A 21,721-nucleotide genomic window follows, 5' to 3' on the forward strand; every position below is an offset into this window, starting at 1 on the left:
GTACATTTTGTAGATGTGGCCATTCATCGCTCTCTAGAATATTATTAGTGAATGGTCTATAACACTCAATCAAATAGAATTCATCACATACCCTCTCTTCTTTCTTTCTGCCCTCCCCCACCAACTTAGCCAAATAATTCCACAGCTCTCTGACTGGTAAAAATCAAAGCCTCCGTAGTTCGTTCCCTCTTCAGTCCCAAAGCCCCTCTCCTTAAGTAACCGCTTAACCTCATCCGCTTCCTTCATCCATAAACCTATGTTCCAATACCGGCACAAAAATCGTTCAAATCCCCTATCACTCCCCCTCCACCCCTCCCCCATGGCCTCATCGCATTAAAAACTCACTTCCTCAAACCTCTCCTCGTACCCATCATTCGGCACACTCTTCGTCTTCAACAAAACGTCGGTGTTTTCTCCCCATCCTTTCCATTCCTCAATCTACTTCTCTCCAATCTTTCAAATTCTCACTCGTAATTGTAACTGTAAATTCCCTAGATTCCAAACGTCAAAATCTCACTATCGTAAAAGCACATGAAACTTTATCATCCATCCCACTTGCGGGGCACATGTTGGAGAAATGACGATTAGCCTCTGCTCCAAGCTATCAGCACTACGCCTCTTTCTATTCGCCAATGACACGTCAATCTTTTAAGCTTAAACCATACCCCTGTACCCATGCGGAAAATGCGGAAAAGGCCGATCATTTTCCTTTTCTTACAAACCAGAGCTTCAATTATTATATATCTACTCGAGTAGACATTTTTGTACATTTTCCAAACTTCATGCATATTTATCTTATCCTTTTCCTTCCTTCAAATAATAAAGGCCAAAATGGCAGACGATACACAGGATGAAACCACAAATACACCTACCGCGAGCGCGGCCGTCCCTCCAAAAAAATATCCCAAAGGTGTAATATTGGGAAAAGATGGGAAACCGTAAGTCATACATACTGATTCTCCCCTACCTCCTCCCATCACATCACTACCACATCACATCATATCCATCCCCAAAAGCTAACCCTCCCTCCTCCCTCAGCTGCCGCTCCTGCAACTCCTTCGCCTCCTTCACCTCCACCACCAAATCTCTCCAAACCTCTCAACCCACCACTTCCCCCCAACCGACTGCCCCCACCGACATCGAAGCCCTCGGCCGCGCCTCCTGGACCTTCCTGCACACGCTCTCCGCTTCCTACCCCAGCAGCCCCACCCCCACCGACCGCACCAACATCTCCACCTTCATGAGCCTCTTCTCCCAACTCTACCCCTGCTGGACCTGCGCCTCCGATTTCCAAACCTACATGGCCGAGAACAAGGTGCGTACGGAAAGTCGCGCTGAGTTTGGAAAGTGGATGTGCGAGGCCCACAATGATGTGAATCGGAAGTTGGGGAAGAGGGAGTTTGATTGCGAGCGCTGGGAGGAGAGGTGGAGGACGGGCTGGAGGGATGGGAGATGTGGGTAGGAGAGGGAAAGATCACAATGAGTTGAGGAACTTAAAAATGAGTACGGGAGTCTAAAAGAAGATTGTTGGGGTTTGGGTAGTGGCAAGATATATTGTGATCTTGTGAAGTGAGCAGAGGTTCGAATATGAAAAATATAGGAGATGGTCTTGTGGAATGGGATGGGAGGATGTATTATATGAATGGGGAGAGGGTGTACGATATGGTATATGATGAGATGAGACAAGATGAGGTGTATGATATAATGGCCAGCCCAGCATAGTTCGGCGTTTCGGGACAAAATCAAGAAGGTTATGCATGGAAGGGGTGATCTCGACTCGAAAACTGTATATGAATTAATGAAGAATTCTCTTCTCATGACTACACCAAGAAAGAGTATAGGCTTGATGTATAAAGCTGATCTATTTCGCTAATGATGTGGTGTTGACTTTAGTCGCTGATGTATGTATCTCCCTGATCAACATCTAAAATACATTTCACACAACTCCTCCTCCCTACCCCTTCCACGACAACCCATACGATCGTCCATCTACTATCTCAATCGAAAAGACAACTACCGATCCCACTTCCTCAACGTCAACATCTACCAGCCTCCCGTTTGCTGTACAGGTTCCACTGCATTGATACGCATCAAACTCGATATCTCCTCGAACACTCCAATCTATCCCAATTCTTCACTAGTCCCTTGAAGCTGTAAAATAGAACATTACTGACAGATCCCTCATCATCCATGTCAAACCCAGAATCTTCATCATCGGCATCATCGTCGACATCATCATTATCGTCCATGTCCACATCTTTCTCCTTCTTTTCGCCCTTCTCGCCAATTTTTCTTCTCTTTCCATTGGATGTTTGAGCAGCAATACCGAAACCCAAACTCCTAAAACCACCTCCAAAGAAATCCGAAGTAGTATTATCACGTCTTTGTCTCTTTTCCTGTCCTTTTCCTCCAAGGAGATTCAAGCCCCAGCGATCGGCATGAAGTTCTTTGACATTGTTATCCGCCTCCAATATTGACAGTATTTCCTTGCTTTTACTATTGGCCTCTTGCGCGGATCGTGTAACAATATCTGATTGATCGGGTGATTCTTTATCTTCATTTCCACTCCCATTACCTGGGTTTGAACCATGATTTCTCCCAGATCCCGAATCTTTTTCATCTTGTCGATCTTGTGTTGTCCGTTGACGACGATGGCTGGTCCCTGATCCAGGACAATCATAATCACTTGAAGATGTCTCGCTTTTCTCATCGTCTTCCTCATCAGTTTCCGAACTTGAACTTGAATCTGAAGTTGAATCCATATTCTCTTCCTCTTCCGTATCGGAGTATCCCTCTCTCGGCTCTTGGGGAGGACCTAATATTGCTTCTCTCAAGTTTGCTTGGGAGCGCCCATCAGCGAAAGTTATGATTCTATCAACTATCAAGGGTAATCGATTCGATGTGTTAGAGACTTGACTACTGCGGGGCCGGTCGATTACTGCGAACATCATACCAAGAGAACCTCCAGCTACACGGCCACCTCGAATGGATAAATCGGATTCATTTGGGAGAAATTGAGCAGGAGGTACAGAGCCTGCAGTTAAAAGACCAGTTTGTGAGGATCGATCAGAATCACTCTCACTATTTCGAATGTCAAGTGCGGAGATTGAGGCTGATAGTATAGTAGTCATCGTCTTCCTTGACGTCGAAGATAAATCACTATGAGATATCGATGCACTAGTAAACGACGCAGTCGCCACCATCATGGTAGAACTTGACGAACTTGACAATAGGTTTTCACTTGCAAAGTTTCCCACTTCAGGAGCAACATGTGTAGCGTTTCTTGCGCTCTCAACCACTTGCATCTGCATGTATTCATCCCCACCGCCCCCATACTGATTCTGGTCCTGACCTTCAGATTCCCGAGCAATCAAGGTGGAGGAGGCCTCCAATAGTCGTGGATCGCTTTTAGAACTGTTTTCTTTTTCTTCTGCTTTCGTTGCACTGGGGGTCGCACTGGGGGTCGCACTGAGGCTCGTGTTGGAGGTGGTGGCACTGCTGATGGCCGTGCCCACGATTGTAATGGGTCGCGTGGTGGTACTGGGTTGTCTGATGGCTTCCAATATTCTTTGATCGCTCTCAGAATGCGTGTCCTCTTTCTCTGCCGTTTTTGCACTGGAGCTGGTCGCAATGCTGCTAGGGGGTTTTCTGTTTGCCATAGTGATTGCGACTGTAATGGATTACGTGGTGGGTTGGGTGTTGGCTTCCAATATTCTTTGACTGCTTTTATAACGGATCGTATTTTTCTATACTTTCGTTTCTTGGGAGGTGCTCCGAGGCTTGCTCCGAGGCTCGCTCTGGGGCTTTCACTAGAGCTGACGCTGAACCTGGGGTTGGGGCTGGACCTGGAGTCGGACCTGGGGCTGGACCTGGAGCTGGACCTGGGGTTAGACCTGGAGTCGGACCTGGAGTTGGACCTGGAGTTAGAATTTAAGCTGGAGCTGGAGCTAGCGCCGACGACGAAAGTGGTTCTAGCAGTGGCGATTGCACTGGGGCTGTCTTTTGAAACTTCTTGATCAATCTTTGAAGCCACTTCTTTGCTGTCTTCACCTGTTTTTGGCACCACTTCCTTTTCCTCTTCTTTGGCGCCAATGTCTCTATTATCGTTCTCTCCACGGCACTGACGAATGGGGGAGATGGCTTGCGTTGACATGTACGTCGCTTAGGCGAGCGTGATGCTTGTGGTGGCGACTGTACTGGCGATGCGTGTCGCGAGTGTTCTCTCGATGTTGACTGCACCGCTGTCTCTAGAGTTTTCTTTTCCTCGGCCGATTTAGACGCTTGAGATAACGTTCGTCTGACTTCCTGGTTCTCCTGATGCTCTTGAGTCTGCCGTGAATCCATCGACCGTCTCGTTCGTCACCCTGCAGACACAATAGTCTGTCACAAAATAACTAGCAAATTAAAAGCCATATATTGTCATAGGACTTATATGTACTATCACCCCCGTTGACGTTACTACAGTTGTAATTGCAGGAATGCGTAAAACAGGCGAGAGAATAGTCCTTGTTGATGGAGATGAGGCGTATGCTGCTTCCGGAGTTTGATCCGTAGGAGAGAATGTGGTGTTAATAATGACCACTTAAGTTGTGTTATCAGGAGGAGTAAGATGAATTGTATTACTAGTTGTTACCAGTGGTACAACGCTTTCAAGTGAGAATGCTCCTTGCCTAGAAATGACACAACTTCCAGTTCGCCCACGCCCACAAATGTAAGGCCAGGTGATTGTGCGTGGATGACGACCAGGCATATAATTGAGAGAAAATTGTCCTTCAGCCCTACAGTACTTTTGAATGGACTCAATTGAAAACTCGAGATGAATGGAGAAGCACTGAGGAAGTAAGTGATCAGTGAGTGACAAACTCTCAACAAATGAGGCAACGATGTAAAGAATAAGACAATAAATCTATATTCCCAAAACGAATGTCAATGAGAACAGAACCACCCTAGCAATAAGCCAGAAGCAAGAATCGTGTGAGAAAACGAATGTTATTGTTATCGTTGTTGTAAATCTGTAAGCTATGAATAAGAAGTATGTCTGTTGATGATGAGAAGAAAGAAAAGAAAAGAGAGGAAAAAAAAAATCAAAGTCCTCTCGGGTTTAAATACGATGAATTGAGTAACTAAACAAACCAAATCGCTCTTACTCCATTTAATATAGAAATAGCAAGCACATCACCGTCCACTTCTGCCCTTTCCTCCTCGATCTGTCCAAACCACATCGGGAAACCGCGATGAAGCCGAATTACGAGATCAATTCTATGAGAAACGGAAAGAGAAGAAAGAGGATTTGACTAGGAGGAGTTAAGTACAGTACTAGATACAACTAGGTAGTATATTCAGGTACGTAGGTATGCAGAGATCCAGAGCCTGAGTATTTGAGAAAGTTCAGCAATTTCGATGAAGTCAATACACTTTCCCTCTCTCCTTCGTGACGTCGAACTATCGAGCTGGATCTGGAAACCACGTTCGTCCAAGACTCCAAGTGCCGAATACCAACGATCAAGAACAACAGCAGGACTAAATACCAAAGGACACATACTCATGATTAACAATCACCACCGACCTGAAATGGAGAAAAAACTCCCCTTTCTGCTCGCTAAACAATTGGTTGCTGATACAAATTCATCACTACTATATACATCTATCCCCTCTGACTTCATTACTCATCTAATGATAGACGCGCATTAGAAGAATTGCGATGTACACAATACTTTTGTGTTCAAATATAAGGTGCGGCTATGTACAACACATGAAAAACGCACTTTCTTCCCTCTTCCGTCTAAAACGCCTGGATTCCGATCCCAACTCCGACCCTTCCCTAATCAGACTCCATATTCTAAGTATGATATCATGTGTTGTATCATTTGTATATACAATCGTCAAACTTAGCCCTTTCCCAATCCCGACCAAGCCCCCAAGGAAGATAAACAAAAGTACCCCTTCTATCACAATTCATCTTTATTTCCCTTCTTATCCCCATCCTTCCCCGCCACAATCCTCTCCAATGTCTCAAACACCTCTTCCGCTTTCTCTTCAACCTTGTCCCTGACTCTCCCTCTCCTCTTCTCCTCCTCTTTACCATCATCTTCTTCCCCTTTAACTTTATACGCCTCCTCTTCCCCAATCTCTACATTCGCCGCATACTCCGCAATCCTACTGACAACCATTTCCTCAATTTCCTCGCCCCTACCTGCCGCTACTCTCAAAATCAAATCATTCAAGCTTTGTCTCCCCAGAATATCCACATGATCTCCAGTATTTGGACCTCCACGAGGACTAAAACGATCTGGTTCGTGAGGCATTTCGTAGGTCTTAATTTTTATACCTGCTGGATTATAGCGATGGTATTTCCAACCACGATTACACATGTAACCGACACTGAGTAAATTGACGGTTCCATCACCTTCTCCAAGAATCACGCCGTGGTCTATGTTAGCTTGGGATAGACCGGTGTCGATTGTGATATTGAGGGACGAAAGGGGATTATCCGAGTGGCGATAGAAATAAGCACGTTCGGTTGGTTTAACCGATACCTGTTGAATATTAGCATTGGTAAAAGAAAAGTTTTGGAGATAGAAGAACATACCATAGAAACAATAAATCTTCAGATTTGGCGCAAGAGGTAATCTCGTTTCAAGTGGGTTGATCCATTTCTTTGGATCCTTTTCATTTGCTTCCACTTCAGCTGTAGTATGAGCTACACCATGCGAATAGCTGCCCTTGACTGCCTTACGATACCAATCTTCTGTGGTATTAAATAGATAGTCTAGAGATTGCGATACCGTAAGATTTCGATACCCCGTTGATGTGTTTTGGTTTTTGAAATTCAAAAATTGTCCATAGCTGACTTCCTGACCTGGGGTATCATCTGGTGCCCAAGTTGCATTACCCCAAACAGCATCGCCTCCAATTGGGAGCATGGAAGAGATTCCTGGCATGGCTCGAAAGAGCTCAGCTCGTTCTTCTTTATTAAGGAATTTTTCGAGGCCATAAACTGCAAATGCATTTAGTTGTGCGGTATCTTTCATCTCTCCTGATAGCACAGCAGGCAATCCCTTGAGAGCTCCAAGCATGCATCCACTAATATTGATCCAAGAATCAACATATTTATCAACCCAATCATCTCCACCGTTTCCGCCACTCGAAGATGCTACCCAATGCATAAAATAGAACAGCACTTGACCACCCATAGAATGCGAAACCAAGACCACCTTTTTATTTGAAATCTTACTCGCCAATTCGATATGCGTCTTCAATCTTGTGAAGTATTGATCTCTCACCTCCAAATTCGCGTACGACAATCTCCAATCATAAGCCGCCGTGTAACTATTCGTAGGATCGTAGCCAATCGTCGCCAAGTTCTCCAGTATTTTACTCCAAATCCAATATCCTGTTATGAAGAAATCGGCAGCGTCAAATCCTTGCGCAGCTCTCAATTTGATTCCGGGAGGATCCAGTCCAGTACGTTTGTCTAACATGATATGTCTTTTCCACCCTTCTTTGTCGGCAACCAAAGCTCTCATCATACTCCAACTTCCCCACAATCTTTTGCGAAAATAAGGCCGTGAAGCATTAGTCGTACCCCAAGATTCCAACCCCGTCGAGATAACACCTGGAACCATAATAACTGGATGATGCGCAAGAATTCCCTGCGACTTGAGATGTAAACCCACAGAGAACGAATCATAATTCACGGCTTCCCGTTCTCCCTTCTACAGACAAAGATTCATTAGCCTCACATGTAACTCAAAACCTTCCCATGCCCAACTTTCCCCCATAACCGAAAGAGGGATACAATACAGAAAGGCCAGCACCTACAGCCAGATCCTTGCATCCTTCACAAATCCCGCCGGCAACACGTCCATCAGACTATCCATAGTAATCCCCTCCAACATTTCCGGTAACTCGAGTAAATCATTCTTGCCCGCGAAGAACCCCGCAATCACCAAGCCAAAAAGTCCACCGAGGAAAAATATAAATGTATTGCGTCGTTTTCTATGTTTTCGTTCTTTATACGTGAGGACTCGAACTACGGGCGCGAGACGCACTTCTTCGCCTTTGAAGGGGGAGGAAGAACGGGTTGCTGGAATAGAGGGGGAGGGGGATGGCGTCGGAGTTCCGAGGAATAGGCGGCGGATGAGGGACATGATGAGAGAGCGAAGTTGAGAATTTGTGGGGGAGAGAGTGAGAATGAGAAGAAGTAATAAAATAAATATCAACTCATCTCTTCATTGTCAGAAAATGGAAAGTTCGAAATATGAAGAAAGGAAACTTTTTTGTTCACAAATAATTTGGGATCGATTACATCGATCCTTCTAACTTGAACCTGCCAAGCTACGTAATCGCATTGATCCCAATTGTTTGCGCTTGCTTCGGGATTGGCAGCTTAGCGGCTTGTTCGGAACTGTTTGTTTTCCGTTCTCATGATAACCTTTTTTAATTGGTTAAAAATAAAGATTGACAGGGGTACATGAGGTATTTTTACATGTGAAGAAAGAAACAAAAAGTTTCCCAAAACATCCACGTGACACATTAGAAATTCAGAAATTCAATCAAATTTTACCGAAGTTTATCCAGGAGCCAGTCCAGTCCAACTTATCGGATCATCATCATTTGTCCCGTCGTCCCCTCCATCAAGATTCATCCCATACATACTCGTACACACCTCATAAAGATACCCAGAACACACAACATAAGTAGAGACCTCACAAACAACAACTTCGATAATTTCCGCAAACATGGCATCAGAGACCAGCTCCATAACACCTATATCTACAAGCAACAAAGATTTACCAGCCGAACTACGATATATACAATATGAGCATTCACTCGAGAAACAATATTTACCCTCAATTCGAGCCCTGATATCTAAAGATTTGAGCGAACCCTATAGTATCTATGTGTATCGATATTTTCTATACCAATGGGGAGATTTATGTTTTATGGTATTTGCCCTTTTTCCTTGTCCCCCCAAATAGACAAACAATCAATATATCAATTCACTTCCAAATCAAACTAACATTCCCCAGGCACTCGACCCCTCTCTCCCTCTAACCCCCACAACTACCCCCCCTCTCCACGGCATCCTTATCGCCAAACTCGAAACTCATTCCTCACACTCCCCACCCACCCTTCGCGGATACATAGCCATGCTCGCAGTTTCATCCTCATTTCGCGGTCAGGGCATCGCAACCAAATTGGTGAAACTGGCAATTGATGCGATGGCCGCCAGAGGAGCAGATGAAATAGTTCTAGAAACTGAAGAGGGGAATGCGGCCGCAATGAGATTATATGAACGACTGGGATTTGTGAGAAGTAAGAAGTTGAATAGATATTATTTGAATGGGAGTTGTGCGTATAGATTGGTGCTGCATTTGAAGAGGGTAGGCGACATGAGTGGGATGGTGGAGGGAAGGGATGAGGATTATGTTTGAGGTCTATTCGTGAGGGAATATGAAACGACTATTGATGGTGAAAGACCAATCTTCGAACGTCGAGTACTATCGCAGAGTAAGAGAGGCTTGGAGGTAAGGATGGGAACGAAATAGAGGTAGCGATTGGGGTCCCGGTGACAACGGGAGAAACGCTGAGGATATACAATGGGATTTTGTATTGAGTTTCATACCGCCATCTCACCATATCTGCGCCAACACGCCGGTCAATTAATAAAAGAGGATGTCTGGACAACTTGTCAGTCAAGAAAAGTTCCGGAGACAGCGAGGGCAAGGAAGAAGAAGCTAGTCAGTTCAGATACGGGCCCGCCCCTATCATCTTTGAATAAAGAAGGGTAGTAATCGACCAAAAGAGTAAGTAAAGGTTGCCCACTATCCGCAAGGGATATCTGTAGCAGTTAATACAGGAAGATAGTAGACAACTCCAATCTTACCTGCTTGTACCCAAAGTAAATATCTGTAAATTCCAATTCCAAACACTTCATTCGTCAAACTCCATGCTTGAATTCAAACTCGGGGAATTTCAGGACGATGCCTACTTCCAAGACGGCAGGTAGCAGCTCATGTCATATCATTCTCCTCGCCATCTCCTAAGAATTATAGATAAATAGGTACCTAGGGAGGTACCCAATAGAAACTTTAAAAGAAATATATATACCTCGCTACAAATCCCCAGCTACAAATCCCCAACTCACTACCTTCTCTCTACATCCGATCTAATCTAATATATCCTCTTCCATTCTATTTCCCTGTATATAACAAACGAAAAATACAAACTACCTAGTCACATAATAGATAGTTCTGATCTGGAAAATTTGTATTTGTATTTGTATATGAGATATCTAGCGAATAACTCGTGACTGGCAAATAGCTAGCTATCTATTGGTGTTTCACAGAGATCGTCATTTATGTAGGCAGGTACGCATATTTCTATCCCCTCCCCTCCCCAATTTTACCCGCACCATCCACGATCGCGAAGTGAAGAGGAAATTGCCATTCGCTTGGATTATATCGAAAGTGTGGTTTTGATAAAACGCACATGTTACCAGGTATTTACTTTGCAAATGCATCCATCCTACAATCCTAGCTATAGCTAGATCTCTGAATTAGAGACCCTCTGGAAGAAGATATTTTGAATCCCGAATCGATTCGTTGTAGCTACCTAGCTCCACAAGTGTCGTGGCGGGAGATCATTCATAGTAATGAGATTGTTATTGATCTCAACACCTTTCCAAGACCTCAGAGCGCCGGGGGAAAAAGAAAACGTGCTTACACTCCTTGAACATTCCCTTCTCAAGAATCCCCATATTCACATTCATCCTCAAGCTAGACCGTAATTCAAGCCTCTCAATTTCTCAACAAACTCAGCGTCTCATTCATAATTAACCTGATGCATAGCCAAATCACTTGGTTCCTTCTTAATTTTTCGAAAGAACGAATCCACCTTCCCATTTTCCTTTTTGAAAGTGCGGGATCTCAATCCAGGGGCTGTGGATGGAGGAAGAGGAGGATTTTTGAAAAATTCAAAGGAGTTGTAGAGAGAGGCTTTGATATCGTAGGGATTGTTGGAGGAGAGTTCTAGGTAGGTGTACACATCTGATATCCCAATCATTAATCTCGTTTCCCCAACGCAACTTAGTCTAGCTCCTCGATAGAATATGGAGAGATGAATGGGGTTTACTTACCGGCTTTGTAATAAATTGCGCCCTTTAGAGTTCGGTCAACCAACCCTAATTCTCGGATGGCTTTCAAGACTCGATACACATCCATCTTGTCGGAGAAATCCTCGGTGTAGATACATATGAGTCTTGATTTTTGGAGTAGGTCGGCTCCATCTTTGGGTGCTACTTTAGCGGATATACCGAGAGAATTGGTCGAGGTGGCCTTGGCAATTGCGGCCCAGATTTCGTCTACTTCGGAGGGAGGAGAGAATATCATCCACTGGGGAAGAGTTAGTATTAGAGTTAAAACATGGATGTGGTAGGGAGGGAAGATGGGAATATCTGGCGATTCGGATGTATATCCGATATGTATTGAGGGTTATCCGAGAACTACTTGGACACTAAACAGAGGGGCAAGAAGCTAAGATACCCGGTGCAATAACATAAGCGAGATACAATACATGCCTTCCCACTAGTACATCCACAATCAATAGCTGTATCTAGAATTCTCTGGATAATGATCTCTTTCTCTTTATTTATCATTCGATCGATTGCAACTGTGGACTTCTTCGAGTTTTCTTTCTCGATGTTATTCCGAATAGTGATCAGCTCATCAAGTAAACGATTACCCTCAGTTACACATCTCGCCCAGCTATTTACAAGATTAGTATGTGAAATATGCATCTTCAAATTCTCTTGGTCTTGCTATCCAGTATCACTCACTTAGAATGTTCACCAGGAGGGGCTTCATCGTTTACCGCAATGCCTTTTGGAGCCTTCCGAAAAGGATTGGTAACAAATATCCACGGAGTTGATGGAGTAACTTCAGTAGTTCTTGGTGGCATTCGTCGCAAGAAATCATCAATACTCTCATCAAGTTGCCATGCACATGCTTGACCTGCATACGGATTATACAGAGTCGCTTTGGACTCTGGATTTGCAAGGGCATGGGCAACATTGGCATCTGCCTTTTCGGTCAAAGTTGGTCGACGACTTTTCCAATATGCTGTAGCGTCGAAGTCTGCAGCACGATCTTCGAAGGAAGCTTTGGTCTGGGAATCACCTGATGTGAGGGTTAGTAGTGAGATGAATGAGGCGTCATGGTTGAATTACCATAGAAGTCTGATTCATCTGATAGATAACCCTCGTTGTCTGATACTTTGGTTTCTTTTCCATTCGCCATGATGTTTTTGGAAGACACTTTCTCACACGAACTTTCGGGTGACAAGTGAGTGAAGTCGAAGTTGGAAATTGGAGAAACACGTAGATGAATGATTGATATGTACACGTAAAAAGGATATGATATGACCACTGAATCAACGAATATTAAATAAAGGTAATAGTAATAGTATTAAGATATGTATGGAAAGAGATGTATCAATTAATAAATTGGACGGAAGATTTCAACTTTGGAAGTGTTGAGGGGAATTCACTTCAAGGAAGGTTATGCACGGACCACAGAATGCTGTCTTTTGATGGGCATCCAAATCTTGCTTTCTATGACGAGAAGCAGAGATGTTTTGAGTCAATCAAGATATTGAGCTTGTAGAACGTTCGAACGTTTGCTGATGGGTGTTTGGATCTGATGCTTTGGAGTTTGAGGATAGGTAGTCATTGATATTGAATTCCATATTGGAATGATATTTCCACCTGGAAGTAATCATCCCCTAGACCTTTCAACAGCAAACATGACCCGCATACGTTTTCCTCCAGGGATGGAGGAAGCAAACACCCGAATGCATAGCAAACCACAGGGGATCGTAGATGTTTGCAGATGTTTGGTGAAGAAGCAGTACGGAGTATATATGGAGATATGGTTATGAAAGAAGTGGAAACGAAGCGGACATTGTGTGGTACTTATTTTACCTCGATCCGCCGCTGCCCCTCAATATATTGGAGGCGGCGAGCGGGATATATAGGAAGGATGAAGATTGATGCGCAAGAGAGAATCCATTGGGTACCTACCTAGTAATAAGCCTTGGTGACTTTGTGACTTCTTGTTCTAGATCTCGCAATTAACCCTTCTGGTGACTTCATCGCATGTGGTGGCGGTGCAATGTGGCTTGAATTCACAATACTTTTCCTTGGAACCGTTTAAACCTTGAGACAAGATCGCAATAAAAAAACGAAACATTTAGAACAGACATCTCTTTCTCTCATTGCACTTACTATATTGCTAGGGAAATCTTTTATGAGAAACAAGTTCTCCATGCCAAAACCCCATCAATCAATCAAAGATGGCCTCAAAGATCGAAGTTCTTGATTCTGATCTCTTGGACCTCCCTCCAAGTTGCATAGAGTTCTGGCCAAATAACCCTTCATGGTTCGTCATTGGTACCTATGAGTTAGATAAGGAAGATGAAGACTCATGGGTAAATGTTGAGAAGGCTTCGAGTGAAGTCGTTGTGAATACAGACCCTTTTCCCAATAAAGAAGGAATAATCTCTTCAGCTCCTTTGAGTTTAGTCGATTATTCTCACGAACCACTTGTTTTTGTCGAAGACAGCGATATTATTTCGGAAGAATCGAAAGACCAGTCAGAACCTCCATCGACTCTCCAAAAAAGAAATGGAAGTGTAATGCTATATCATCTTGAGGATGGTTCCTTGTAAGCATCATTCACGAGCGTATGTCCTTCTTGTCACCTCTGATATGATTAGAACCCTTTGCCAATCACGTCCATATCCATATGGCGCGATTTATGATCTTCACTTCTGTCCCACAGACCAAGATTATTTTGCAGTTTCCTCCAGCACGGGCAAAATATCCCTCTTCAAAATAACGACTAATGAGGATACTTCTCCCAATATCGAACACGTCAATACATGGAAAGTATTTGATGATTCCGTTCTGATCACCTATTTTGCATGGTGTCCTTCAACATCCACAGATGGCTACCTATCTTTAGCTGTAACGGCTTCAACCGGAGTCGTTCAGATACTTAACATTACTGGCGCTATATATGGCAAGATACACGGTTCGGACTTACACATGAGGAAGGAAGAACCGCCAGTATCATTGCATTCCTTGAAAATCCCATATTCTAGCGAGGAGCCTCAATATGCATATTGTTGCTATTGGACTTGTCATCCTTACACATCTTCCGAAAATTTCCACGGGATCTTTTCAGGAGGCGATGATTCGAAACTCCGAACTTGCATTCTAGGAAATCCCCGTAATAGGGATAACCATGTTGATTTGAATTTGCAAACGTCATACTCGGGGCATGATGCTGCTGTTATCTCTATTTTACCATTACCATGTGGGGGTAAAAGATGGATTCTCTTAACTGGTAGTTATGACAATAAAGTCAGAGTCATTGTCATGGAATGGTCCCACGGCCCAGTAACGTATGATCAGCTTGCAGAGGAAACACCAATCGATGTTGTAGCAGATTTGGATGTTGGAGGTGGAGCATACCGACTTGAATTCCTCCACGAATATCCCAGACCAACCGAAGACGAATCCAGAACTGAGTCCAGCGATGACATTTCCTTCCAAGTACTAGCGTCATGCATGGAAGTTGGCGCAAAAATCCTAAAAGTAGAACGAAAGGATACCATCTGGAGCGTTAAAGTCCTCGCATCCATTAATATTGAAATTCCCAAATGGCCAAACCCAACCAACAAATCTCAATTATGTTATGCCAGCGCAGTTCAGCCTGGTAGAAGAGATGGAGGTCTGGTATTCCTAAGCTCCTATTTCAATAAGAGACGACTTAGTGGCACCCCGAAAAAAGTACAGCCTACTATCACGAATGAAGATATGATTTTTGTTAGCACGTGTTTTAACAAGCGACAGTTGGGTGTTTATAAATTTGTGGAGGGGGGTAATGATGAGATTGACGAGATTGCAGCTGGAGTTGAGGCTCTTTGAGCATGAAAATCTTTGAATGATGGAAAAATTGGAACATCATATTCTTAGTACTCACATTGTCCAAACTCTGCGGTTAATGAGCCATCGGATGAAAGCTTGTTGGTGGATATTGCCGGTAATATCACCAGCATCAAAATGGGTACATCGCATGCCGACAGGCATAAAATCTTTGGGAATCGATCTTAAAAAAGGAACATCTGTATGTAGCTAAATATTCTGACCCCGAAAAGTACTCGAATTATATTATGTATAGCAATGCAATTTGCTTGACGAGAAAGTTTTATGTCAAATGAATCCTACTCACTTAGCACACAATTCCTTCTGAACCCAAAATCTCCTTAATAGGATAATTACAATACCACCAAAAATAATACATACAATCCGTTTCACCAATCTATCCATCTCGTACGTATATTCTAGGCTTCACCATATAAACCAATCACACACTCCCGAGATCAGGCTCCTTCATAAGCACCAATCGTATTAACCGAGCACCAGGCCACCACGTTTTACCATATTATCGGCTACGCCGTTTCCCCCCGTTCTTCTTCATGTACATCATGCTTCCTTACTTGGCAAGGCGTGAGATTATAAAAGAGGGGTTGGGGAATATGTATATCATACTCGCGTAGACGAAAATTATCAATTTCTTTTCGTGCGGTTTTGAGATACCATTTTGTGTTTTTCTGTCATCTAGATTTATACCGTCTCTCGTTTAATACAAATCATCAATACACCCTACACGCCCCCTATACAAAGCCCTCTCCCACCATGGATGCAGTACCCACCACCCCGTCTTCCTCCCCGCCCCCCTCCCCCCCGTCCCGCACCCCGCTCCCTCGGCCAAAACATGGCTCACACAATCGGAGTCTTCCAAGCACTCATTGCGTTCCCCGTGATGATACATGCGGGCGTATTTACATTTTGGTGTTTAACGCTGGATGCCAATTTTACAATTTATGAATTTGTGTATGTCTATTTGTACTCCTCCATGAAAATCTTGTTTCACATTTTTTGATTCCTCCCCCCCCTGCGTTTCTCCCTCACTCATGATAACTCACAACACACCCTAGAAACTCCCTCTCAAATGCCTTCTTTTCCGCTTCGATATTGTTCATTATCATCACTCAACGAGGGGGGAATAGTGGGGATATCAGTAAAGAATTTATGGTCTGGTTAGAAGTGGCAAAGAGCGGTTTTGCGAGTGCTGTTTGGCTTTGGTTACTTTTCGTAAGTTTTACTTTTTTTATGTTTTTGAGAGTTTGTATGTGGATAGAAAGAGCGAAAGAGAGAGGAGAGGAAAGGACTTTGTGCAAATTCGTACTAGGTGGTAAGAGTCCTGAGCTAATCCAACTTCATAAAATAATAGGATAGCATTTTTGGTCCCGTCCATAACTCCTATAATCAACCGCAATCGCGAACGCCCCGAATCGCACAGGCGATCATTAGTTTTCTTGGTTTACCGTATGTGTATCCCTCTTTCTGTTCCATTCGTTCACCTATTCTCTTATTTCTACCTTATCACCCTTCTTGGGGTTTTTTTCTGTAATATCTCATAGAATCCTAATAACAGAACACACTCCCCATTCAAAACTAATTTAACCCCCCTCACCCCCAAAATAGTTTCCTCTTCTACTCTACTCTCGCCTTCGCTATTTACGATCTCAAAACAAGTCGGGAATCCGAACTGAATGTGAATGCAGGGCCAGCAGGGACAGAAGTGAATGTAGATGAAGAAGCTGCTGTGGGAGAGAGATCGCCTCTGTTGAGTAGGGAGTAATTCTCTAATATAGAATGTTGAGTGCGTTTAACAATTTGGGTTTGCGGGATGGTTGTATAGATGGATTGGAGAAAGTGAAATTGGGAAAAGGAAGAGAGATGAGGGAAGAGAAGATAATGAGCATCAAAATACTGAAGAAATGTGATATAGAGAGCATTGCAAGGTTTGTGACAGCGGCATCATGTGGAAAAGGAGAGGCAACAAAGTGAGATTAGAAATTTGAAACGGGTATCATGTTGGCTATAACATTTCAATATCGCCAGTGCTGCCATTAAATCCGTCAATCTCTAACCCAGATTCGTTGGTTCGATTGTTGCGAGCTTGAGTGTTGCTCCTATGCAAGACTCACTCTAATCTAATTTTCTAAGAAGGATTCCAAATGATCCCACCAATCTTGGATCGCGAGATTTCGATTCCATAGACATCTTTCTCTGAGGTTGTGTTCACTACTCAGACAGTCAGACTTATGCCACTTGACAAGCACAATTCTATCAGCAATCATCATCTAAACCTGGAATGCAACTACATAATCTTCATTTATAAATGAGCAGTTAAGAACAACGTTCTACATTCATCAACTAATTTAACGGCATAATTTTTCCTCAAACTCCAATATGAATTTTATCACCTCAACCAAAAGATATCTCAATCATCCTGCACCACCCTAAATTTATGCCACCATTGCATTTAAGCAACAAGTTTCAATCCACTTCCATTCTTACCAACCTCACAGACACCACATACTGCACAAACAGTACCCTTATATTTTGCTTGATATTTGCTACCATCGAATGCGCAGACTTCGAATGGAGAGCCAGAGTAAATAGGTGTGTGAGAGGCAGCACAGACATCGAATTCAGCAAATTGATCAAACTCAATTTCATGGGTATCGTTGGGGTTGCGTTCACAATTAGCCTTAATCTTACGAGCCTAAAATTTTTGTCAGTTGATATTATTAAATAGTGGTGGGAGGCTGCTTACATTCTCAAGAACCTTGGCACTTCCACCGTTTGCCAACATCCTGTTGGCGAAGCTCAACGCGGAGTTATAGTTCTTGCTGGTGAAAGCCAATTTCATCGCACTCGTTAAAGCTAATTGTCTATGAACAACCTCCAACTTGGGAATAGTGAAATAAGCTGACAATTCCAAACTGCGCTTGAGTTTCTCTGGTGATTTTGAGATTTCATCAGCAGTTCCAATCTTCCGCCTCGAGATTTCGATAGCCATTGCTATACTATATTCTGATGCTGTCGTGATGAGTTTCTTTGCCTCTGATACCTCGGAAGCGGTTGAGACAGCGTTCACAAGCAGAGCATGAAGGATGCCCTTGAATATGGTAGCGCCATCTTCAAGTTTGTTTTGTCGCATGGCATCGTATCCTTTCTGTAAGTCGATGGTTGCTAATGATTCGATATCTCGTGGAATGATAGGAAGAACCTTACGAGGATCTGTCTCATCAACTGTTCGTCGAACATAATTGACCAAAGGCGAAAGACTTGCGGACGCCGGGAGGTAAGTCTTTGATGCTTGGTAAATTTCCATGAATCTAGGTTTCAAAGGCTCGAAGTTGACGGCGCCAAGTTGACGATTGAGCAATTGCATTGCAGTTTCGAAAGAACCGCCAGCAACGTGATCAGCAGCGATAGGAGAGTTGCGAGCCCATAGATCAGCCTCACTGCTACCAGCGCCAGCCTCTGCACTATCAACATTGACAAAATCATTCTCAACCTCGGGGACGATATCATCGCCCATATCCCATCCTGCAGCATCTTCATCATCATCATCGGCCTCAATGAGAGCACCAGTCTTGGCTTCATCATTTCCAGCTTCGTCAAAACCGAATCCATTTGCAGCAGCGGAAGGTTCATCCTCTAGGGAGAGACCCTCGACTTGACCAAGAAGGGCTTTCTCGAAGAACGATTGCGAAGTTGCCTTTGTTGGCCAATTTGCCTTGAAGGTGGGGATGACAGGTTTGGGAGGGGTAAGTGGCGATCCGAGGGTAGGCAATGTGATTTGATCTTCGGTGAGGCCAGTGGCCTCGAGAATTGACTCGCATTCTTCTGTAAAGCCGTGCGATTTCGCGGTCATATAAGCAAGTGGATCTAATCTGGATTAGTATTTGTATGTGAGTAGCGACGTATTTAATGGAAACTTACAAAGGTCAATCTCCTTGAACATCTGTATCCTATCCTGGACATCTCCGAGGTATAAAGCGTTCTGGAAACGGGCAGTGAAATCGCCACGATGTTCCGCAATTTTGGCCATTCTCGTTAATTTTGCTTCGTCTCCAGTGGCCAGATACAGGAACGACAATTTGTCAAATTGTCGCAACTTCTGATACGTCATCTCAACAATTTGGTGATTACCGTGAGCCAGAGCTTCCGCTGTTAATCTGGACCACAACTTTGGTCGGTCCAATTGCTTTGCCATTTCAACTGCGACTTCCAAGTTACCACACTCGATTGCCAATTCAAATCGAGTTTGTGGATCTTGTACGAATTGTAAGGCAATCTCTGGGTAACCCTTCTTTTGCAAATAAGAGATGATACTTTGACCAACCAGACTGGAATTCTTGATGATTTGCAACATCTCCTCATAGTTTCGCTTCACAAGGGCAAGCTTGAAACGATACTCAGTAGGATCAATATTCAGAATCTTTGGCTTAGCACTTCGGTCCAAACAGTACATAGTACGTGCTTTAACCCTGACAAGATAGACGGTTTGATCGAGGGTGCGAACGATACCATTGTCTCCGTTCAATAAAGTGTATTTAATGTGATTCAAAGTTGAGTAAAGAAGAACGCCTGCATCATCCCAGGTTGCACTCTTGATGCGGATGGTTTCGTGAAGGGTGCTGACTTGTTCTAAGGATTTTGTGACAATCGTGACATTATGCTTGCTCAAGAGAGCTGCGTATAAACCATCGTTAGACCAGACAACATACTTGACACCTGATACAGCAAGTTCAGCAGTTGCTTTCTTTTGCTGGATATCATATAAATGAACAGCAGTGGGGGTAATCAACAAAAGATTACCAGTTCCACCAAAGTAAATATCGGTAGTTCCATTTGGAGGCTTGATGGTCTTGGTTGTGGAGTTGGAAAGATCTTTGATATCGATTTGTTGAGTTGTAGCATTCAAAACGGCGAATCTGTTTCGTGCTACAAAAACAGCAGAAGTACCTTGGCCTCGCTTTGTGTCATTTGAATCCATTGAACCGGCTCCATCTCTAGGAAGATTGATGAGTTCATATGAACCGCCATCTGCAGGAGAAGTGACAAGACAGCTCTTCGGCTGGGTTGTAGGAAAGTATCTAGGTGGGACCCAAGGGCTTCCAAGTTTCTTCAAGGTCAAGAGTGTTGGACTTTCAATATTCTTTTGGAAATCATAAGATTTGACATGTTTATCCTTGGTGATGTAAAAGAGGTTGTTCTGATAGAAGGCAGATGCTGGGCGTTCTCGCTCAAGTTTGAATACCATGACACCATTATCGTGTCCAGCAGCAAAAAGGTTTATCTCAGGGTGAGCTGCAATGACCCAAAATCTATCATTCTCTCGCTTGAATGACTGTACCGATGTACGTTTATTGAGATCCCAAACTCGGATAGTTTTATCTTCGCCAACTGACAAGATCAAATCCTGATGAGGGTGGAATAAGCATCCAGATGCGTTTTGGAAGTGCCCCCGGCAGGTATCGACTTCCCATGCCTTTGTTTCGCTCATTCGCCATAACTTCACAAGTCGATCGTCACCAGCAGATACGATCAGAGGTAAGGTTGGATGGAAAGCTACCCAATTCACACCTCTATCGTGTCCTTCAAGTACGAATTTGACTACAGCATCGGTATTTCCAAACATATCTGCTTGGGCCTGGTTCCCTCTTGACATCTGGTCTTCGAAAGTCATAGAAGTTGGCGCCGAGTGTTTCTTTCGCAAGCCTGAAATATCCCAAACTCGAACCGATTGATCAAGGGATGCAGAAACTACCAAATCGTCTTTGGGATGGAATTGAGCGCACATTGTGTAATGATTGTGACCGGTCATTGTGCAAACTGAGAAGAAGATTAGTATCGTATGCGAATACAATGTTGAGCCATTCCCAGCTTACTTAGAGAGCGATTCTGCCAGTTCCATATCCTAATAGTTTGATCGTCCGAACTGGAAATGATCCAAGGAAGCTCATGATGAAAGAAAACTGTGCGAACATAATCTAAATGACCATTCAAGGTAAATAGACATCTACGAGTCTGCAATGACCAGACCTTAATCTTGTAATCATCACCACCGGAGACAAAGAGGGGTTGTGTCTTGTGGAAGTCAATTCCTCGAACTGGCCCATCATGCTCTTCAAATCTATCAATCAATGTTCCCATGCGATAATCCCATAGCTGAATGGTCGAAGAGTGTAAAGAAACTAGAATCCATGGCCTATGAATATAGTTAGGTATAGGTGTTGCGCATTGAGTTTGTGAACGAACCGTTTAGGATGGAAAGCAATGCCCTTTGCTCTGGAAGATTTCGACTCGAACTTATATACGTGTCAGTATTATAACCCATTGGATGAGCTTCTTAGTTTAAGGGCAAGATGTCGCGACGTACCTTCGTCAGCATCGTAGGGGAGGAATTGGAATTAGATGCCATGTTGACCGATGCTCTGAATGACGAACAGCCCTATACGTTGCGCATCAAGTAACTGGGCGAATTAAATTAATCTTCTCCTAATATGACACTTTCTCAAGTACAGTGCACAGTATTCTGGAGAAAGACGTAAGAAGAAAAGATATCCGGTGGTTTGTTTGAAATTAAGGTAAAGTACAGGAGGATATGGTATCAAACATCGAAGCGTGTGAAATGCGACGTTGCTGTTTCCCGCAAATAAGGCATCAACGCACTCAATTGACAAGGCTGCCACCCAATTAGCACCAAAAGCTTCACCAGCCACAGGAGCT

At 43.6% G+C, this 21,721-nt stretch overlaps 8 protein-coding genes across 8 annotated transcripts; 4 read left to right on the forward strand and 4 right to left on the reverse strand.

Annotated features, from left to right (window-relative positions):
- Positions 1-831: 831 nt before the first annotated feature.
- On the forward strand, positions 832-1,462 carry EAF02_008538 (uncharacterized protein; the record flags this gene model as incomplete). Its single annotated transcript, XM_038904586.1, has 2 exons — positions 832-938; positions 1,039-1,462. The coding sequence occupies 2 exons, from the start codon at positions 832-834 to the stop codon at positions 1,460-1,462; spliced, it is 531 nt and encodes a 176-aa protein (XP_038755643.1).
- Positions 1,463-2,090: 628 nt separating this feature from the next.
- On the reverse strand, positions 2,091-3,659 carry EAF02_008539 (uncharacterized protein; the record flags this gene model as incomplete). Its single annotated transcript, XM_038904587.1, has 1 exon — positions 2,091-3,659. One exon carries the CDS (start codon positions 3,657-3,659, stop codon positions 2,091-2,093), a length of 1,569 nt encoding a protein of 522 aa, XP_038755644.1.
- Positions 3,660-5,948: 2,289 nt separating this feature from the next.
- Positions 5,949-8,150, reverse strand: EAF02_008540 (uncharacterized protein; the record flags this gene model as incomplete). The annotated part of the gene is made up of 2 exons (XM_038904588.1): positions 5,949-7,715; positions 7,845-8,150. The coding sequence occupies 2 exons, from the start codon at positions 8,148-8,150 to the stop codon at positions 5,949-5,951; spliced, it is 2,073 nt and encodes a 690-aa protein (XP_038755645.1).
- A 591-nt stretch (positions 8,151-8,741) lies between these two features.
- Positions 8,742-9,437, forward strand: EAF02_008541 (uncharacterized protein; the record flags this gene model as incomplete). Its single annotated transcript, XM_038904589.1, has 2 exons — positions 8,742-8,948; positions 9,033-9,437. The coding sequence occupies 2 exons, from the start codon at positions 8,742-8,744 to the stop codon at positions 9,435-9,437; spliced, it is 612 nt and encodes a 203-aa protein (XP_038755646.1).
- A 1,390-nt stretch (positions 9,438-10,827) lies between these two features.
- On the reverse strand, positions 10,828-12,299 carry EAF02_008542 (uncharacterized protein; the record flags this gene model as incomplete). The annotated part of the gene is made up of 5 exons (XM_038904590.1): positions 10,828-11,051; positions 11,141-11,396; positions 11,582-11,768; positions 11,840-12,179; positions 12,230-12,299. The coding sequence occupies 5 exons, from the start codon at positions 12,297-12,299 to the stop codon at positions 10,828-10,830; spliced, it is 1,077 nt and encodes a 358-aa protein (XP_038755647.1).
- A 1,054-nt stretch (positions 12,300-13,353) lies between these two features.
- Positions 13,354-14,992, forward strand: EAF02_008543 (uncharacterized protein; the record flags this gene model as incomplete). The annotated part of the gene is made up of 2 exons (XM_038904591.1): positions 13,354-13,724; positions 13,777-14,992. The coding sequence occupies 2 exons, from the start codon at positions 13,354-13,356 to the stop codon at positions 14,990-14,992; spliced, it is 1,587 nt and encodes a 528-aa protein (XP_038755648.1).
- Positions 14,993-15,767: 775 nt separating this feature from the next.
- Positions 15,768-17,105, forward strand: EAF02_008544 (uncharacterized protein; the record flags this gene model as incomplete). The annotated part of the gene is made up of 4 exons (XM_038904592.1): positions 15,768-15,961; positions 16,066-16,222; positions 16,362-16,456; positions 16,616-17,105. The coding sequence occupies 4 exons, from the start codon at positions 15,768-15,770 to the stop codon at positions 16,770-16,772; spliced, it is 603 nt and encodes a 200-aa protein (XP_038755649.1). The 3' UTR covers positions 16,773-17,105.
- A 354-nt stretch (positions 17,106-17,459) lies between these two features.
- On the reverse strand, positions 17,460-21,413 carry EAF02_008545 (uncharacterized protein; the record flags this gene model as incomplete). Its single annotated transcript, XM_038904593.1, has 6 exons — positions 17,460-17,702; positions 17,754-18,874; positions 18,929-20,824; positions 20,881-21,200; positions 21,251-21,300; positions 21,372-21,413. 6 exons carry the CDS (start codon positions 21,411-21,413, stop codon positions 17,460-17,462), a joined length of 3,672 nt encoding a protein of 1,223 aa, XP_038755650.1.
- Positions 21,414-21,721: the final 308 nt, after the last annotated feature.

The sequence above is a fragment of the Botrytis sinoallii genome (genome assembly GCF_014898435.1).
Source record: "Botrytis sinoallii strain Bc 23 chromosome Unknown BSIN_016, whole genome shotgun sequence".
Classification (NCBI taxonomy): Eukaryota; Fungi; Ascomycota; class Leotiomycetes; order Helotiales; family Sclerotiniaceae; genus Botrytis; species Botrytis sinoallii.